This window comes from Silene latifolia, chromosome 9 (genome assembly GCF_048544455.1).
Source record: "Silene latifolia isolate original U9 population chromosome 9, ASM4854445v1, whole genome shotgun sequence".
Lineage (NCBI taxonomy): Eukaryota > Viridiplantae > Streptophyta > Magnoliopsida > Caryophyllales > Caryophyllaceae > Silene > Silene latifolia.
In genome coordinates this window covers 127,443,943-127,462,669 of record NC_133534.1, presented here as the reverse complement: position 1 = coordinate 127,462,669, position 18,727 = coordinate 127,443,943, and the positions used below count along the sequence as shown (strand labels likewise).

The 18,727-nt window shown below is 36.1% G+C and overlaps 1 protein-coding gene and 1 long non-coding RNA gene across 2 annotated transcripts; both read right to left on the bottom strand.

The window, feature by feature from the left end:
* Positions 1-209: 209 nt before the first annotated feature.
* LOC141601570 (uncharacterized) lies at positions 210-749 on the bottom strand. Its single transcript, XM_074421865.1, has one exon. It carries the CDS (start codon positions 747-749, stop codon positions 210-212), a length of 540 nt encoding a protein of 179 aa, XP_074277966.1.
* A 10,547-nt stretch (positions 750-11,296) lies between these two features.
* Positions 11,297-11,760, bottom strand: LOC141598277 (uncharacterized). The gene is made up of 2 exons (XR_012523389.1): positions 11,606-11,760; positions 11,297-11,504 (listed from the first exon to the last, which is right to left on the bottom strand). It is a non-coding gene; the product is annotated as an uncharacterized LOC141598277 (long non-coding RNA).
* Positions 11,761-18,727: the final 6,967 nt, after the last annotated feature.

The window sequence follows — 18,727 nt, the reverse complement described above, 5'->3', positions numbered from 1 at the left end:
GGTAATACCTCACTTAGTCTGTTACACAGAAGCTTTGCAATGCATTTTTAAATTGTGTTGCAACATGCAATAGGCCTAAACTGTGTAATAGAAGAAGGCATCTCAACTTTTGGAATAAGAGTCAGCACAGTATTATTAATTTGCTTCAGCATTTTGCCTGAATTGAAGAAATCCTTGATAGCAGCAGCCACACCCTCTCCTGTTATATCCTAAGTGTCCTTAAAAAATTGACTAGTGTATCCATCAGGGCCAAGAGCTTTGGTCCCTGGAATGGAATACATAGCCATTTTAATCTCTTCATCTGATACAGGTTTGAGCAAACTCATATGCATCTCCTCTGTGAGAACAGCACCATTATGCACGGTTGGGATATGGACCTTACTCACATCGTTGCAAGTCCCCAGTATTTGCATAAAGTAATCCTTAAAGGCTGAGTTAATCCCTTGAGCATCACTATATCTAATCCCATGCATATCCTCAATCTGCATAACTTTGTTTCTGCTTCTCTTGGATCTAATACTTGCATGGAAATATGCAGTATTATCATCACCTTCTTTAATCTTCTCTACCTTGGCTTTCTGTTGCAAGAATTGATGCTTTGCTTTGATCAGCAGGGTATAATCATTAGATAGATTTTTCTCTGATTCAATTAAGATTGCATCCAAAGGATTATTCTTCAACTCAACCTGAATTTGGGCTAAAGCCATAGCTGCTAAATTAGTATTATTTTCAATGTCACTAAAAGCCATCTTATTCAAAATTTTCAAATCTCCTTTTAACTGCTTTAATTTTGACACAATTTGGAACATCAGTGTTCCTTCAATCACCTCATTCCATTTAGTACTAACAATAGTAGTGAACTCAGGGCTCAGTGAGCATATATTGTACTACTTAAATGAACTTTTCCTTCTCTGCTCATCTTCACCAAACTGGACCACACAAGGACAGTAATCTAACAGACTTTCAGGCATATATTTAGCATAAGCATCAGGGAATGTGCTCATCCAATTCATATTGACCATAAATCTGTCAATTCTACTATATACCCTTGTATCCACCTTCTGCTTATTATTCCAAGTAAAGAACAGTCCAAAAGCTTAAATGTCTTGCAATTGTCAATAATCCACACAATCCTGAAAAGGTTGAATCTCTGTAGCAGTTACATCAGATCCAATCCTTTCATTAAAATGTAGTACATTATTAAAATCTCCACCTACCACCCAAGCTTCATTATAATTATTACTATAGCCTTTCAAAGTCTTCCATAAATCCTCTCTCTTCTCTTTTTTTTTTATTAAAACCATAGACTAAAGTGAACCAAAATTTTTTGTCATTAGATAAATTCCTCACATAAGAATGCATAGTTTGGCTAGTAACATCCACTATATTAATATCAAACACATTAGGTTCCATAATATTCATATTCTTCCCCCCTTGTGTATCCCATTATTAGTACAAACTGCCCAAGAAGAGCAAATATTATTCCTTATATTACTCCATCTAGTACTCTTGACTCTTGTTTCAACTAAACCAAAAAACCCTACTTTGTTATTATGCATAAACCACTTTATTTCTTTCTGCTTATTTAGGTTATTTAGTCCCCTTACATTCCAGAATCCGAGTCTATCCATTATCAGTTCTAGAGGTGGATCTTTGCTCAACTGCTCTTTCAACCATAAGTCCTCTATTACTCATTCCTCCTTTTGCTACTCTAGCCAGCTGAAAAGATTTCTGAATAGCAGTGTTGAAGGCCTCCAGAAATGGGTTCTTACCAGATAATGAAGCTTCTTCATATGACTGAGTGTTCATTCTAGATAGGATTCTAGCTGGTGTAGAAGGAACAGAAACACTTGGGGTTATAATAGGTGTAGATGCCTGACGAGGGGTAACAATATTTGGTGTTGCAACCACCTACTTAACAGGCCTAACAGGAACTGTTGTAGTTTTAGTCACTGGTCGCCAAACTTGCTTTGTAGTGATCTTAGGTCTCTCAATAGTATTCCTATAATTGGCAGCCAAATTCCCCATGCCTTTGCATTTGGTACACAATATAGGAAGCCAGTCATATTCCACCTTCACCTTCTGCACAGTTCCTTTCTCATCCAGAAACTCAATGCTGTCAAGGAACTTTTGATTCATCTTAACCTTCACTAAAACTTTAGCAAAATTAAGCATAGTTTTTTGCTGGGTTGCTTCATCACATCTAATGAACTCCCCAACAGTACTTCCCAACTTTTTCAAAGCATCTAATCCCCAGAACTTCAAATTCAGCCCCATTAGTTTAACCCATATTGGAATATTTGTGATTTCATGTTTGATCAATTCAGTATCAGGCCTCCATTCATGGATTATCACTAGCTTGTTGTCAAACATGATTTGTTCAGACTCAAGGACCTTCTGTAGCATTTCCGTAGTTTTAAATCTCACTAGAAAAATTCCATTAGGTAAGAATGAAATTTTATCGATATCAAACTTACTCCAAACCTTATTGATAAATCCGGTTACTACATTCCAGGGAGGATTAGCTCCTAGAATATAGGAATAGACTGAAGTTTTCCAGAAATTTATCTTAGGCACAACATCTTCCTCAATTAATTGGGGTAAAACTTTAGGGTTTACGGGATGAATAGGTTTTTGCAATTTACCTTTCAACCGCTTTCTAATGACCTCCGTCCACGATTCATCAGCTTCATGGGTAATCTTTGCCTCAACTTCCACCTGAAGATCACCCAAATCCAGCTCCAAATGGTAAGGGAGAAGGCATCGTGTAGCAGAGTTCGAGTTAAGTTGTGCTTCTTCCTCATCACTCAACTCCATGAGTTCTTCCTCAATCATTTTATTCTTTCCATTCGATTTATTCTGTTTTTTTGGGATTTTTTAGACCTAGCCATTGCACGAATCTATTGAAATTATCTCATAATAAACTACATTCAACTAAACATGTATTTAATTAGAAATACCAACACAGTCAATATCAACTAGAGGCTCAATACACTCGGGAACTGTCCCCACCCAAAACCGCGTCAGTATAAAAGCGGTACTAGGTGAGCCAGTCCCATGAGCCACTGCTTTCCCGTCTCTGCGAGTGAAACTAAACTTAATACAATCAAAAGTATTAGCTAAATCAAAAGGGATTTTGCCTTATAATATATCATCTAAGTTTTGCATGTTTTATATTGTGGATGAATTTAAAGTGTTACGACCTGGACTTCATCTGACCACAACAGAAGGTCTTCGTTTGCAATTTAGTTGCACTTCTTGGTTTGGGCGATTTATACGATGAATTATTTGCTTAGGTTGATTGTGGTGTGATGAAAGCTTGGCTAAGGTATTGTATGATAAGCATTCGTCTAATATAATCTAATTGGGAGTAGTTTGGTTCATTTTGGACTAAGTAAGGCATTTTAAGCCAAGTTTGTTAACTTTTTGTTGGTTTCCTCACTTGATGTTAACGTTGCAGTTGTACATTAACCTGTACACTCAATTGATTTTCTGCCATGAAAGTCTAGAGCGGGATATGTTTAGAACTCTTGAATTTACACTTATATTTTGAAAGAACTGGTTAGCAGTATATTGGTCGGACTATATTTTTCGGTTACTTGTCGTTAGGAGCACCTAGACCAAAATAATATTTATAACTTCACAAACTACTCTACTATTAGTAAAGAGGTAAGTAAAGGTCAGATCCCAAGGGACGGGTATTGATGTAGGATTTTCGATTGCAAGTAGTGGTGTCTAAGGGTGTCACAATTTGGGTTGAGATAAGAAGATCACTACACTAAATAACAATGTAAATAAACAAGCAAGATGATTAAGATGAGATGTAAACAATTGATTTAAAAGCACTAGGGTGTCATGGGTTCATAGGGGATTCATGGGAATTGATCATACAAACATATTCTCAAATTATAAGCAAGCAATTATTGTTGTGATAGGATCGAATTGGTTTATATCTTACAATCCTAGGAAGGTTTGGGTCCCAGAGCCGAATCGATTAGATTGTACAACACCTACAAGTCGACTTAATCCTCCCTACTCAACTATATGTATGGTCTAATGAGACTCGAGTTGGTTTATGTCTTACAAGTCTCATTAAAAAGGTAAGTGATGGGTAAAAAAATGCAAGGATTCATAGGCTCGCATTTCATCAAATATTACATGTGCATAATTTGAGATCACAACAAGCAAGCAAATAAATTATGTGAACATATTAGATTAAGCATGAATCATCCCCCATGTTGGTTTCCCCTAATTCCCCATTAACCCTAGCTAAGGAAACTACTCACTCATTATCAAGTTTAACATGCTAACAAGGTTGTCAATCACGTTTGCTCTGGGCATTTGTCAGGATGACCTATGTTTACTCTGTGGCAATGCCACTGAGACTCATGAGCACCTGTTTGAAGATTGTGTTTATAGTAAGCGTATCCTTATGGGGATGGCAAACCTTTGTAAGGTTTCTTTACCTGGTGGAGATATCTTGCCAGGGATATGGCAGCAGAGGAGGTCTCAAGTTCAGAAGAGTGTTCTCATATGTGCTTTTATGGCTTGCTTCTACTTTATCTGGAAGCAAAGGAATCGTGTTAGATGTGAGCAGATCCTGGTGCACCCTGATACAGTTTGTAAACATATCCATCAGGTTTTAAAAATGAGGATTAGAGTATTTAGCAACCGAATTCTTGGTATGGATAGGATTTGGCCGCAAAGTACTGACTTATGTAAGTAGGGACTCAGTCTCTGAAAATTGATTGTATGCTAAATGGTAGGTTGTAATAGCCTTGTTTGATCTTAATGTAATTCTTACATTTCATCAAAAAAAAAAGGTTGTCAATCATATTAACAAAGCAAAACATGATGAATAAATAAAGATGATTAATAATAATTAAAAAGTGATTAAGAGAATTATACCTAATGATGATTCCAAAATAATAAGCAAAGAATAATAGAAGTACTTGATGAATGATTGGAAGATTGTCAATCCTCCAAATAAACCCCAAATAATCTTCAATTACACAAAATAAATGATGAACAATATAGAAATTAAGGAAATGAGTTTTGTATTAATGCCTAATTAAAAGTTGATTACAAAATTAAAGAGAGATTAGAAGAACATAAATTATATTAAGGATCGATGATAATCTAATTAGTACAATGGGGTATTTATAGTGGGGATTAGGTACATTAATTAGGGTTACTAAGGGCTTAAATGACGATTAAGACCGTTAAGAAAAGTTGAGGAAATGCTCCTCTCGAAGAAAGATGCGAGTCTCCTTTTTTCTGGTCTTTCAGAAATATGCGCATCCCGAGTAGAACAAGGAGAAGGCGTGCTGTACTGGATGACAATCCGAGCGGCAAAGGGATCGGGACGAGCGGATTGTGGGGGTTGGACGAGCAGACTGAAAGGTGGGACGTTCGGATTGTGGAGGTGTTGGACGAGCGGACTGGAAGGAGGGACGCTCGGATTGTGGAGGTTGAACGAGCGTCCCGATGCTGCGACGGGCGGATTCTAGTTCAGCAACCTTTTTCTTCTTTTCTTCTTTTTTTCTTCCAACAATCCTCAAGGATCTTGTCGGAGATGCAAGGATCGTCTTCATCATTGCCCATTATTTACAAAGGCCTTCTAGTCTTGTCTTCACTTTGATGCTTGGTCATTAGATTCGATCAATTTAGCTCCATTTTGCCATTAAAATGCAAGGTTTGCACTCCTCTCCTACCAAGGAAACAAAACCTCAAAGATTATGCAAAACAAAGGACTAAAGATAGTAAATGACCCAATTATGCATTAAAAAGCATAGGAACGAGGCTAATTCGGGGACTAAATATGCTCAAATATTGGTCACATCATATATCATTGATGGTTTTCTACCCAATGGTACCATAAACCATATGGGGCTGCATTATTTCTGTTATTTATACTTTCGTTTTATTTCAGCAAACAGATCTACTTTCAAATAAAGCGCCTATATATACCATTAATGCTCCTCCAGATCAGAGTAGTAAGTCTGTTCTTTCCTATTTTTCCTTTGTGGTTTGCTAAATCTCTCGCTTTCAACTGTCTGCTGAATTATGTGTCAAACATGGTGTCTTCAGGAATGACATCAAGTGGCCAATCTAGCACCATTACTGTTATCTAACTCCCATTGTCTAACTTAACTGTTATGAAACTTTTAAATTCTCCGGAATGTCATTAGATTTGTAAGGCTGCATATTTCAGAAGTAAAATTAATACTCTAGACAAATCAAGTGGTGAGTATTATAATCGGAGAGGGGAGAATTGCATAAAGGTAATTGTAGTATATCTCGTAACAGTGAGCCATGCGCTTACACGAGTGATTAATGACGGACTAATTGCTTTGATGCTGACTTGGAACTCGGATCACGAGTAAATACAGAGCCCCTGTTTGAATCATCCTCTAATGCATTTATATATAGAGGTATATAGTGTCTACTATATTTGAGTTATTATGCAAAAGTGATTTGTTATCAGCTCATGAGAATTACCCTTCTTAACATATTATTTATAGTGTGATTTTAAAACTATGGCATATGAATTCTGAATTAGTAGTGAGCAAATGACTGAAGGGAAGGGGCTTTTCTCTGCCTTCATATGTTATTTTACCCCATAATGCATATTGTTAATGCTTTATGTGATCGACGTTCGTCATAGTTTGTAAAATAATTTGACTTCATATTATTCCAGGCCGATTCTTTGAAATATATTTTTTCCATTTGCACGCACTTCTTGAGTTTTAACTGTAGGAATAACTTGCTTCATGACCTTCTTAAACTTATATGTCTTTTTTCTTTTGAGAAGAAATTGGTGAAAGGCTTGTATATTCAGATGGGGAAGGAGAAGGGGAAATAAAAGTAGAACAAAAGGGGGTGAGGAGATGGGGAATGAGAAGGAGATGTGGGATTTGTTTAGGTTGATTAAATTTGGTTTTATGAAGGATGAGCTTCTGATCAGCGACACATTTTCTTTTGAACGGCGGGTTTCACTGAGAGTTATGTGCAAGCTTCTTCTTATGCAAATAATGTATGTTCATGAGTCGCTGTTAGTTACTCCCTCTGTCTCACCCATTTCCTTACATTACCTTTTTACACTATACATGAGCGGAGAGAATTTCTAATATAACTTCTAATATATAAGATAAAATATAGTCATGTGGGATCTTTTTTTAATCGTCTAAATGAGTACATAAGAATATCAAATTTTTATAATTTTTAATAATATGTAAATAATGATATGTACAAAACATAATGTGCATTGGCAAATATAAAAAAGAAAACGTAAAGAAATGGGTGAGACGGAGATAGTATTTGTTTAGTGAGGTCGCCTAAGGGAGTCATTATTTTTTAGTGATCTGGTTACAATGATATGGGTCGTGTTTTTATTTTTGCATTGTACTTACTACTGTAAGCTGATATATACACTTCATCTCAAGTCTGAACTACACGAGTCTTCTGAGAGATATTAGGTGGGGTAATGAATATGAAATGAGTTTAAATTTAGCCAGAATAAACAATGTTGGATGACTTTCTAGGTGACTTCCTCTCTGGTTTCACTGATCATTAATTCACTATACATCTATGCCCCTTCAAGTGGTCAAAAGTATCAATACATGTCAATGTGCAGTGGCTCTGGGATGCTAGCAACAATAGATACAGTTGTGAGGCCAGTGCAGTTAATCAAAATGGCGGTCTTACAGGAAACCATGGCTTAGAACTAAGCGGTGTCGCAGAGGTGATAATCGGAATTTTTGGGTGTAGTATGGTAGATCTAGGTCCTGACCTAGCCCAGAAGATATAGGCGAATCAAATAGTAATAAGGTGGTAGAATATTGCACTCAAGATATGGACGGGCTAACTGAGGTACATGTGGAAACCAATGGTTCTCCTGTTTTAGAGGTGGATTATCTATCTTTGTTTTAGGATTTGCCAAATTCCTCGTTTGAATTTGTTGGTCAACTGATGTCAGACCGTTCTTTTTATTATACCCTTTTTAAAAAGTAAAAATTTGTTTGCAGAAATATTGTGCCTTAAATGGGGAAAACAGGTCAAGGGTTTGTTATGCATATGCCAGAAATTTTAAAGCAGTAGTAGTATAAGGGGAAATGTAGATAGTCTAAATTAACCAGGCAAGTGTCAGAAGCGAAAAAGTTTTTGAGAACCGAGAACTTTAGGCTAAGCTCCTCATTTACTTCTTGTCCTTTTGTGAATCTGCATATGTAAGTTACTTTGATAATCAAACTTCTATACGTATTAAGACTGGCTTCTGTTGCGGTTTTTTAATGGATGTTTAAATGACAATGAGTGAGTTGTTGAGTAGTATTGACTCTCTTGAGTTTTGGTGTGCTGAAATACACAACTATTAGTTCATTTCCACAGTTTGCTAATCTTCATTAGTAATTTGTTACATTTAATGATTAAATATCGTTTTTTGACATTTTGGCAATGGTTACGCGCGGTAAGGAAAAAAAAGAGATGGGAAAAGGTATAGGGGACGAGGAAGAGAAAGAGAATGAGAATAAGATCAAGACCAAGAATGAGCATGAAAATGTCCTAAGAGCCTCAGAAAAAGTTTAAAATCAACCAGGGAAGAAGGCGGAATACCTCTAATGAACCTACTGATAAGGTTAGTGAGGTTGTATTTAGAAAAGTTAATGTTAATTGTTTTCGTTGCAAATTAGTTAGAAGTGGAAAATACGAAAATGACCCTTTGGCAGAGGTGAAAAAGAAGAAAAATTCATCACAAAGGACGGATTTAACCTTATTTAGCTTTCTTAGCCATTGCTCTGAACTCCAAATTGTACGGTTCTTCAATTAATCAGCAAAGTTAGGCGGTATAGCCATTGTCAGCGGTAGAAAGAACAGTCTTTTTGATGATTGTCAATGGGCATTTTACATAAATCTCTTTTTGTTTGTAGCAAATGGGTAACGCGTCACATGTACGTGAAAGAACATAGATCCATATTAGACTCTCTAATAAAATTAATTTATCTCATAAATTATCATTTAGGTGATCTATGTAACATGCATGCTAATATGAAAGCATAAAAGGAAAGAACAATTTCCTTACATTGAATTTGTGGTAAAAAGGGCACAAACTAGTTCACCTAACTAGCTTGTTCTTGAGCTTATACCAATGGAAGATCCTCCTTACAAATCTTCAAAATAGAAGATCTCCTTCTTGTTGCACCCAAGAACTAGCCCAAAAATTAATAACAAGTATGAACTAGAACTTGTTAATATTGATCCCTTGATTATTATTAATAATAATACTAACTAATCTTAGTAATATTATTTGTGTATACTAACAACTTAGTAGTGATGAATTATTATTATAGAGAGATGGAGGAAAAATGTTCACATGCAAGTATGTAGAGTGTTGAAGTAAGGTAGTGTAAAAATGTGAACAATAGATGGAGTATATAGGGGGAAAGTGGCGGGTGGGTGGAGTGTGGTAGTGGACAATTTTGTCTTATATTTTTATCTTACATCACATGCAAAATGTTCTATAAGATTAATTATGGTAGTATACAAAATAAGGTAAAATGATTATGTGAGTAATCATCCACTACACTTATTTTACACGGTCCACTTGACCATTTATGGGTCCATGTTGGTTCTTATATTTGTCGCACAAATCCGTGTAATTAATATTTTAAACATCGTATCATGTTTAAATACTTCCATAATTAATTCGTCCAATTCACTCCGTAATTATACGTGTACCACTACACATATTATTTACGTACTAATATTAATCACATTAATCAATTAGTACAATTTTAGTAAATTAACAGTTAATTAACTAAAACCCGTCTCCCAAAACTTATTATTCAATCATGAACTTGGGTGAAACCTTTTGCCACCAATCTAGCTCTATAAACATCTACATGTTTATCCACGCCGAGCTTAATTTTATATATCCATTTACACTGAAGGAGCCGCACTCCCTCAGGTAAATCCACCAAGTCCCATACTTGGTTCTCGTACATGGAATCCATTTCGGACCGCGTGGCTTCTAGCCAAAGCGAAGAGTCGGGACTAGACATGGCCGATTTGTAGGTAGTGGGTTCATTACTTTCAAGAAGTAACAAAACACCATCCTCTTTGATGTTACCAAGGTAGCGATCAAGTGGATTAGAAATCCTACTTGACTTTCTAGGAATAATTACCGTTTCAGAGGAAGAGGGAATGCTATCCTCCACGTTCTCCTCTACCTCATTCTCGGTTTGTGGCTCTCGAACTTCTTCAAGTTCAAATTTTCTCCCACTCTGTCTCCTAGAAATAAATTCCTTTTCTAGGAAGACAGCATCACGAGCCACAAACACTATGTTCTCGTGTTTATTGTAGAAGTAATAGCCACGTGTTTCCCTTGGATATCCTACAAAAAGACATTTGTCAAACCTGGGTGCAAGCTTATTGTCAGACTTGATCTTAACGTACGCTTTGCAACCCCAAATACGCATGAATGACAAATGAGGGACTTTCCCTGTCCATATCTCATATGGAGTCTTATCGGCCGCTTTAGTCGGGCTTCGATTTAGTGAAAATACTGCAGACAAGAGGGCGAAACCCCAAAATGAACTAGGAAGCTCAGTTAGACTCATCATTGACTGAACCATATCAAGTAAAGTTCGGTTTCTCTTTTCGGCCACACCATTTAATTGCGGTGTGTCAGGAGGAGTCCATTGTGATACTATACCACAATCTTTTAGGTGTGAATCAAATTCAATATTTAGATACTCACCACCACGGTCGGACCGTAGGGTCTTTATCTTTTTATCCAATTGGTTGTCTACTTCTTTTTGAAACTCTTTGAACTTGTCAAAGGCTTCACTCTTGTGCTTCATTAAGTAGACATACCCATATCTACTTAAGTCATCAGTAAAAGTAATGAAGTAGTGAAAACCTCCTCTAGCGGTGATGGTTAATGGTCCACACACATCCGTGTGTATGAGAGCCAAAACCTCACTAGCTCGTGTCCCTTTTCCCGCAAAAGGTGCACGAGTCATCTTGCCTAAAAGGAAATACTCGCATGTACCATAAGATTCGAAACCAAATGGTTTGAGAACTTTTGATGAAGCAAGTCTCTTAATGCGTCTTTCGTTTATGTGGCCTAAACGATAATGCCAAAGGTAGGATTCATTTGGATCACCCTTTTTGAGATTTTTAGTTTCTATATGATAAACGTCATTAACATCATTTAAAACATAAATGCCTCCAATTGAAATGGCCTTGCCATAAACCACAACATTAAAAACAAAAGTACAACACTTGTACTTAATCATAAAACAAAAGCCTTCCGCATCTAACGCGGAAATGGAGATGATGTTCTTAGTTAAAGTTGGTACAAAATAACACTTATTTAAATACAACTCTAAACCACTAGCTAAAGTGAGCACATAGGTCCCTACGGCAACGGCGGCTACTCTAGCTCCATTGCCCATGCGGAGATCCACATCACCTTTTACTAGTTCTTGCACGTCCCTTATACCCTGCAAATGGTTACAAAGGTGAGAGCCACATCCGGTATCAAGTAACCAAGTGGAAGTACAAGCATAATTAACGTCTATCACATAGAGAGAGGAAATCATACCAATAGGCGTCACACGCCCTTCCTTGAGATCCTCCAAGTATTTGGGACAACTCCTCCTATAATGCCTCTTCCCATTACAATGGAAACATTCGGCCTCGGAGAGCTTGACACTTTTTGCCTTGGGATTGCCATTCTCAACTGCCTTCCCCTTTCCCTTGTCATGTTTCTTTGACGATTTCTTGAACTGGGACTTTTCTTTCCCTTTTCCTTTCTTGACTCCAAGAGACATGTTCTTTAACTTCATGGTTAAAACATCTCCCTTTTCACTCGCACTAGCCTCCATATCCCTCTCCGCTTGGGAGAGGAGTGCATGAATTTCATGGTAACTCTTATCCATGTCATTCATGTTGTAGTTTACCCTAAGGTGGGCAAACTTGGTGGGGAGTGAGTGAAGGTTACGATCCACCACAAGAGTCTTAGGAATCTTACACCCTAGACGCTCTAGGATGTCAACATATTCGACCATTTTGAGTACATGGGGACCAACCTTTTGGCCCCTCTCAAGCTTAGCTTCAAAGAAGCGTGCCGCCGCATCGTATTGACGGACTTTTGGTGTTTGTGAAAACATAGTGATCATATGAGTGAATATCTCGTAAGCATTTAAAGAAATGCATGATAGCTTGAGCTTTGGGGATATTGACCATATCAACACATTCTTGATATCATTCAACATCCTCACATAGTCATCATAGGCGGTCCGCACCGCCGATAAAGCTCTTGCACCGGGTTCTATTGGAGGAGCATCGGTCAAGTAAGTGAGTACATTGTCGGACAACGCGACACTTTTGATGTTGGATTCCTATTCAAGAAAGTTACTACCGTCATCTTTTAAAATAAATTTGTCCATTACGGACCTTAGCCATCAATCTTTGCCTAGTGAAGTAGTCGGTGGAGTTGATGAAGTTGCCATTGTGAATTAAAATGCTACAACAAAAAGGAAAAATTAATATTCATTGTTTAAAAAAAAAATACTTGTAAAAACATGTTTAGCAAGTTTTAGCATTTATATAATGATCTCCCACTAAATTATATGATTCCAAGACCCAAATATTAAACAAAAATGAGCATCGCTTGGGCGAAACATCCCATAATTGCGTAAATTCGGTAAGTCACGTTGACTAATTCTACCTCTAGAACTCTTGGTCGACGAATTTCCTCAAATTCATCTACTAGCCCCGGAACACAAGACCGTCTTATATCCCGTTGAGTCCAACCAATTTTAGCGTGTGATAACCACTTACCACCCTACTTACCCAAGGTAAAAAGAGAACACCCCGCTTGGGCGAGCGTGGCTCTAATGAACAAGAGATTCATAGGTGTTACTAATTGGTAAGGTTAATCTCAATTTTAGTTATGTGAGAGATCTTCTCAATTTAGTCATAAATTCCTTATAAGTGAATTATTCGGTGAATGTAAATGACGTGAATTGACAACCGCGAAAATAAAATGCATGTAAATGGCGATTTTGGCATGCGCGAAAATAAAACAAGCAAACATGTAAGCATATGAATAAATCCTAGTATGACCACCTAGTTAATAAAAACTAGTCTATTATATTTCGGAAACCAACTCCTTGGTCCCTTGCCTCTTCATTCCATAAGTGGCTCTTCCTTGTGGGATTTGGAACACCTTCCAAAAATAGACTCCGTCTCGTTGTAATCCGTCTTTTGGAAACGCCGGTAAAAATAACTATTACAAATGAATTACATAGCTATTCCTATTATACATTAGTTAATAAAATAAAATAAAACTATTAATTAATTACAAACCGACGATACGAGATCGTATTTAATTACAAACAAATCGATATTCCCATTCATTTCGGGTAATAACGATTAAAATTAACTAGGCCATACTAGGTACAATAAGATAAATACTTTAAATAAATGACAATCATTCATTCAACTTAAATAAATATGCTTAAAATTCTGTAAAAATGATGCCAAAATCGCCCTATCTATCATTCATTGGTATCCATCTCGGTTTTTGTGGATTTAATCGATTTTTAACATGTAAAAATCAATAATTAACTCTTAAATCTCATTAAAGTCCAAACTAATTGTCCAAACTGTTTTGAACCTCAAAATTAGTCTTCACTAATTTTATGATAAATTATTAGTTTGATTTGGTGATAATTTGCTAATTTAATCGATAAAATCATAATTTTTAAGTAAAAATCCAAAATAATTGAAAAATTAGCCACAAAATTGAAAAATAAAATTAGTATTCTGGAACACTCCCAAGAACACCAAAATGTCAGAAACATTGCCCAAAAATTCCGGATAAATTTTGTGAAGAAACAAATCGATATTTATCGGTTTTTAACCACTAAAACCAATAAACATCAAAACAAAGTGCAAACACGCATGCAAAATCATTTTTGACATTTAAATAATATTCTTAAATGTACATAAATTTATCATGGGCAGAATCAAAAGTTTCAAAATTATGATTAATTAATTTGACTTTTATCAACTTTTATCTCATAAAATCAATAAACATGCAAAAAATTCGAACCAACCTTCAACTTTTTGCATACAATCAGTAAAAAACATGCATGAAATACCATAAAAAATTCATGCACCGAATCAACATTTAACTAATTTTAGTCAATTTTTCACTAAAATGCGACATTTTGACTCGGTTTTCTACCAAAAAACATTAAAAATAGCAAAATAACTTCAAAAATCACCAAAAAAATTCCACAAACCTTTTGAGATCAGTAGGTATGCATGTCCCAAAAATTTCGTGCTAAAACCTCTTATAACACAATTTTTGAGTTTTTATAAATTATCACATAATTCATTAAAATGCTTAAAATCAACATGCAAATTACAAGCCTAAGCTCTGATACCACTTGAAAGAACATAGATCCATATTAGACTCTCTAATAAAATTAATTTATCTCATAAATTATCATTTAGGTGATCTATGTAACATGCATGCTAATATGAAAGCATAAAAGAAAAGAACAATTTCCTTACATTGAATTTGTGGTAAAAAGGGCACAAACTAGTTCACCTAACTAGCTTGTTCTTGAGCTTATACTAATGGAAGATCCTCCTTGCAAATCTTCAAAATAGAAGATCTCCTTCTTGTTGCACCCAAGAACTAACCCAAAAATTAATAACAAGTATGAACTAGAACTTGTTATTATTGATCCCTTGATTATTATTAATAATAATACTAAATAATCTTAGTAATATTATTTGTGTATACTAACAACTTAGTAGTGATGAATTATTATTATAGAGAGATGGAGGAAAAATGTTCACATGCAAGTATGTAGAGTGTTGAAGTAAGGTAGTGTAAAAATGTGAACAATAGATGGAGTATATAGGGGGAAAGTGGCGGGTGGGTGGAGTGTGGTAGTGGACAATTTTGTATTATATTTTTATCTTACATCACATGCAAAATGTTGTATAAGATTAATTATGGTAGTATACAAAATAAGGTAAAATGATTATGTGAGTAATCATCCACTACACTTATTTTACACGGTCCACTTGACCATTTACGGGTCCATGTTGGTTCTTATATTTGTCGCACAAATCCGTGTAATTAATATTTTAAACATCGTATCATGTTTAAATACTTCCATAATTAATTCGTCCAATTCACTCCGTAAATATACTTGTACCACTACACATATTATTTACGTACTAATATTAATCACATTAATCAATTAGTACAATTTTAGTAAATTAACAGTTAATTAACTAAAACCCGTCTCCCAAAACTTATTATTCAATTATCGCATAATTAAATAATAACTGTCGTTCCTCGAGTTCGCAACTCGAAATCTCTCTAAAAATAATCGACTAGCCTCTTAGTCTATAAATCAAGGGACTAAACAAATTGTATCTCATACAATTAATTAGTTATCAATTGGGGTTCGTTCCTTTAGGTGTGACCGAAAGGGGTCAGTTAATCACCGCCGTCTCACGACAATAACGTCAAACTCTAGTCAGCCAACCGTTATCGATTTACGTTAATCAACTGACGAGGATCAAATAATTAAATATCTGATGATATTCCATTAATGAGATTTATTATGTTAACACACTATTGTGGAGGACACTAACTCCAACAGTACGACCCCCTTACCTTGCCACATGGAGCCAATGAGGCTTTGGGTTATATTGGTAAGGTTGAGGGGTTAATCGAGCGAGTTTTCCACCTTGCTATATAGAATTGGTTATGTATGTAATTTTTACATTTGTCATTTTATTACCTTTGTTTTCAAACTCTTAACTGAATGGTTGATTTTGGGTAATCGAATGTGGATGTCACTCAGACTTGATCTTATTTTGAACAAATTATCCATGAGATGAAAGGGTAAGGAAGAGAAGAGTTATATCTGTCAAGTATAATGGATTACCTCTAATTCTATGACATGGCATTCACTTTCGTAAAGTTTGCACAAGTATCGTCATGACAAAGTGACAAACAATGTAATCTCTTATGTAACAGTTAGAATTATAGAGAGAAATGGAGTAGGTGACAGCCGAATGTAAGAGTGCCACGTGATTACTATATTTATGCAAATCCCATATATCTAGATTATTGCATTTACGCATCAACTTCTTGTGTATGAATAGAAATGGTGCTTACTATGAAAACTGTGCATACTAACCAGTCTCTATGAATATTACCTCTTAATATTCATTTGTGCAACAATTTCATTGCAGGCTCTTGCCTACTTTATTGTCATCATGACTGCCGTAGGAAGAACAATTCACGCTGTCAGAAGACACATGGTACATGTGACCGTGCGCAAGTAGAGGTGTAACTGAGCCGAGCCAAGCTCGACCTTACCTATGATCGAGCTCGGCTCATATTGTAAAAATCGAGTTCGAGCCCGAATCCGAGCTCTTGAAATCAAGGCTCTGGATCGGCTCATATAATATTTTACGAGTCCGAACCTGAGCCCGAGCTTTGTTTGCATACCATTTTTCGAGAATTATTTTAATTATAACGTAATTTTTGATTTAAAAATTTCAATTCAAACAAGAATATTATCTTTTTGTTAGCTTATTATAACAATTATTATGTAATTTTATCTTATAAACTAATATTTTAATTTATTTATTTTATAATTGATACAATTTAAGTAAATATATTGAAAAACATTTAAGTAATTTTAAAAATAACGAGCTCAAACGAGCTCCCGAGCCGAGCCTTAGTGTACTCGAGCTCGGCTCGGTTTGGGCTTAGCTTAGTTCGAGCCCGATTTCAAGCCGAGCTTTAACCGAGCCGATCCCGATAGCTTGTCGAGCAGGCTCAGTTCATTTACAGCCTTATGCGCAAGGTACGTTAATATTAGTTTATGCAATTTTGTGGTATTGATTGGTTGTCTGCTGTGGTCAGTTTTTGGTGTTGTGGAATTGTTCTGCTTACAAACGCTTCAATTATAGCTGATGATTATCCAGGCCCATGCATGAGATCACGTTTTCCTCAGATGACAAGTCAAAACTTCTTAGTTAGGTTGGTAAAGTTGTTTTCTGTACAAATAATTGTTGACTCAGAGGTTGGCCGTTTTAGTAGATCTTCCCCTCCCCCCAGTCATTGTGGGCAGTTACCTGATCAGATCTATGTTCGTTGCAGCTAACCTCCCTGCTGGCAGAGGTAGGGCTGAATATTTAGGAAACACGTGCCTTTTCTACTACATACAGATGGTTACTCTCTAGATGTTTTCGTTGTTGACGGATGGCCTTCTCTGATTGCAACATTTCGTACCCCACCAATACCCTGTATTGCCAAACCATGCTCATTAAAAAATAGAATTCTAAGAAAGTTATCTCACCGAACTCATTGATGGTAGATCACAGATGTAATAATATTATCTGAAAACCAAGTTCCAGAAAATTTTGCAATATAGTAACCAAATTTCTACGCTAAATTCTAGAAGTGAAGTTAAAGAGAAAAGTAAATGAAACAGTTACATGGATAATGATAAAATGATGTCTATTTTAGCAAGAATTCTCAAGGAGATAATGTCCTGCCAGGGAAGAATTTGCAGGGTGATCTAACTCAAAATAAATAGCCTGACTAGTATATTAGAATGAATAAAGGAATAAATGCAAAAGTATGACACAGTGATTTATACGTGGAAAAACCTTGGGAATAAGGGAAAAAACCATGGACACCAAGTCAGGAGGGATTATCACTATGACTTTTAATACCATGACAGGGAATGTGTATGTCAGGCGAAATATATAGTGTGGTTGTTTAGTAGTAATGCTAAAATATTATGTTGAATACAAGTATGAAAGTAAAGTGAGAGTAAGTAAGTGTGTAAGCAAGTGGTCCTCTTCTTTTTTTCTTCTCTTCTATTTATAGTAGCTTTGCAACGGGTCTTTCAGGGTAGTTTAGGGTTTCCAGTAAAATAGGACTCGTGCCTTATTTACCCGGGAGTGGTCACTTGACTTCTATAACCTTCCAGCCGTTATCCTTACTTAGTCAAATCCTCTTTGCTTTTGTGTGGAATGTTGAATGGGTCTTCCTTGATTGCAGGAACTATTTTCCTAAGTTTTGACCGTGCTTTAATTATTGCCTGCCTTGTCCTGATAATGCTCACTTTGTGGCTAATGTGTTATTCCTTCAGGCCAAGCCTAGTAGATGCCTGTCCTGTCTTTCCCTCCTGGTTGGTGCCTGATCAGGCGTTCTAATTATTTGTGTGAGAGGACTTTCATTCAGGCTTGGCTTTGGGTATTGCCTGACTCATATCTGACGAGGCAGGGTAATTCTAGGCCCAACAATTGCCCCTTATCTTCTTATTCCCAATGGATCTGGCCAGGAATAAGGAGATAAATATTCGGGCCAGGCAAAAAATGTATAAGATTATTTTACCGGAAAGAGTTTGAGTTTGCTTCAACTTCTATAACGGCTAGTCTCTTTAAATGAGGTAGGTTCATGAAACCCTAGGAGAGTCATGATTAGATTTGTCCACATGTACTATCCGTTTGTGTGTTTAGCGGCTATAAATACTTTTGCATCGTTTGCTTTGCTTCCATATTCTCATTCTCCAAACACTTCTTTCTTTCTCTATAATTCTTTTTGCGAATTTGCCTTCTCTGAAAAAATCAATCTTCAATTCAAACTAAAAAATGGCCGGAGGAA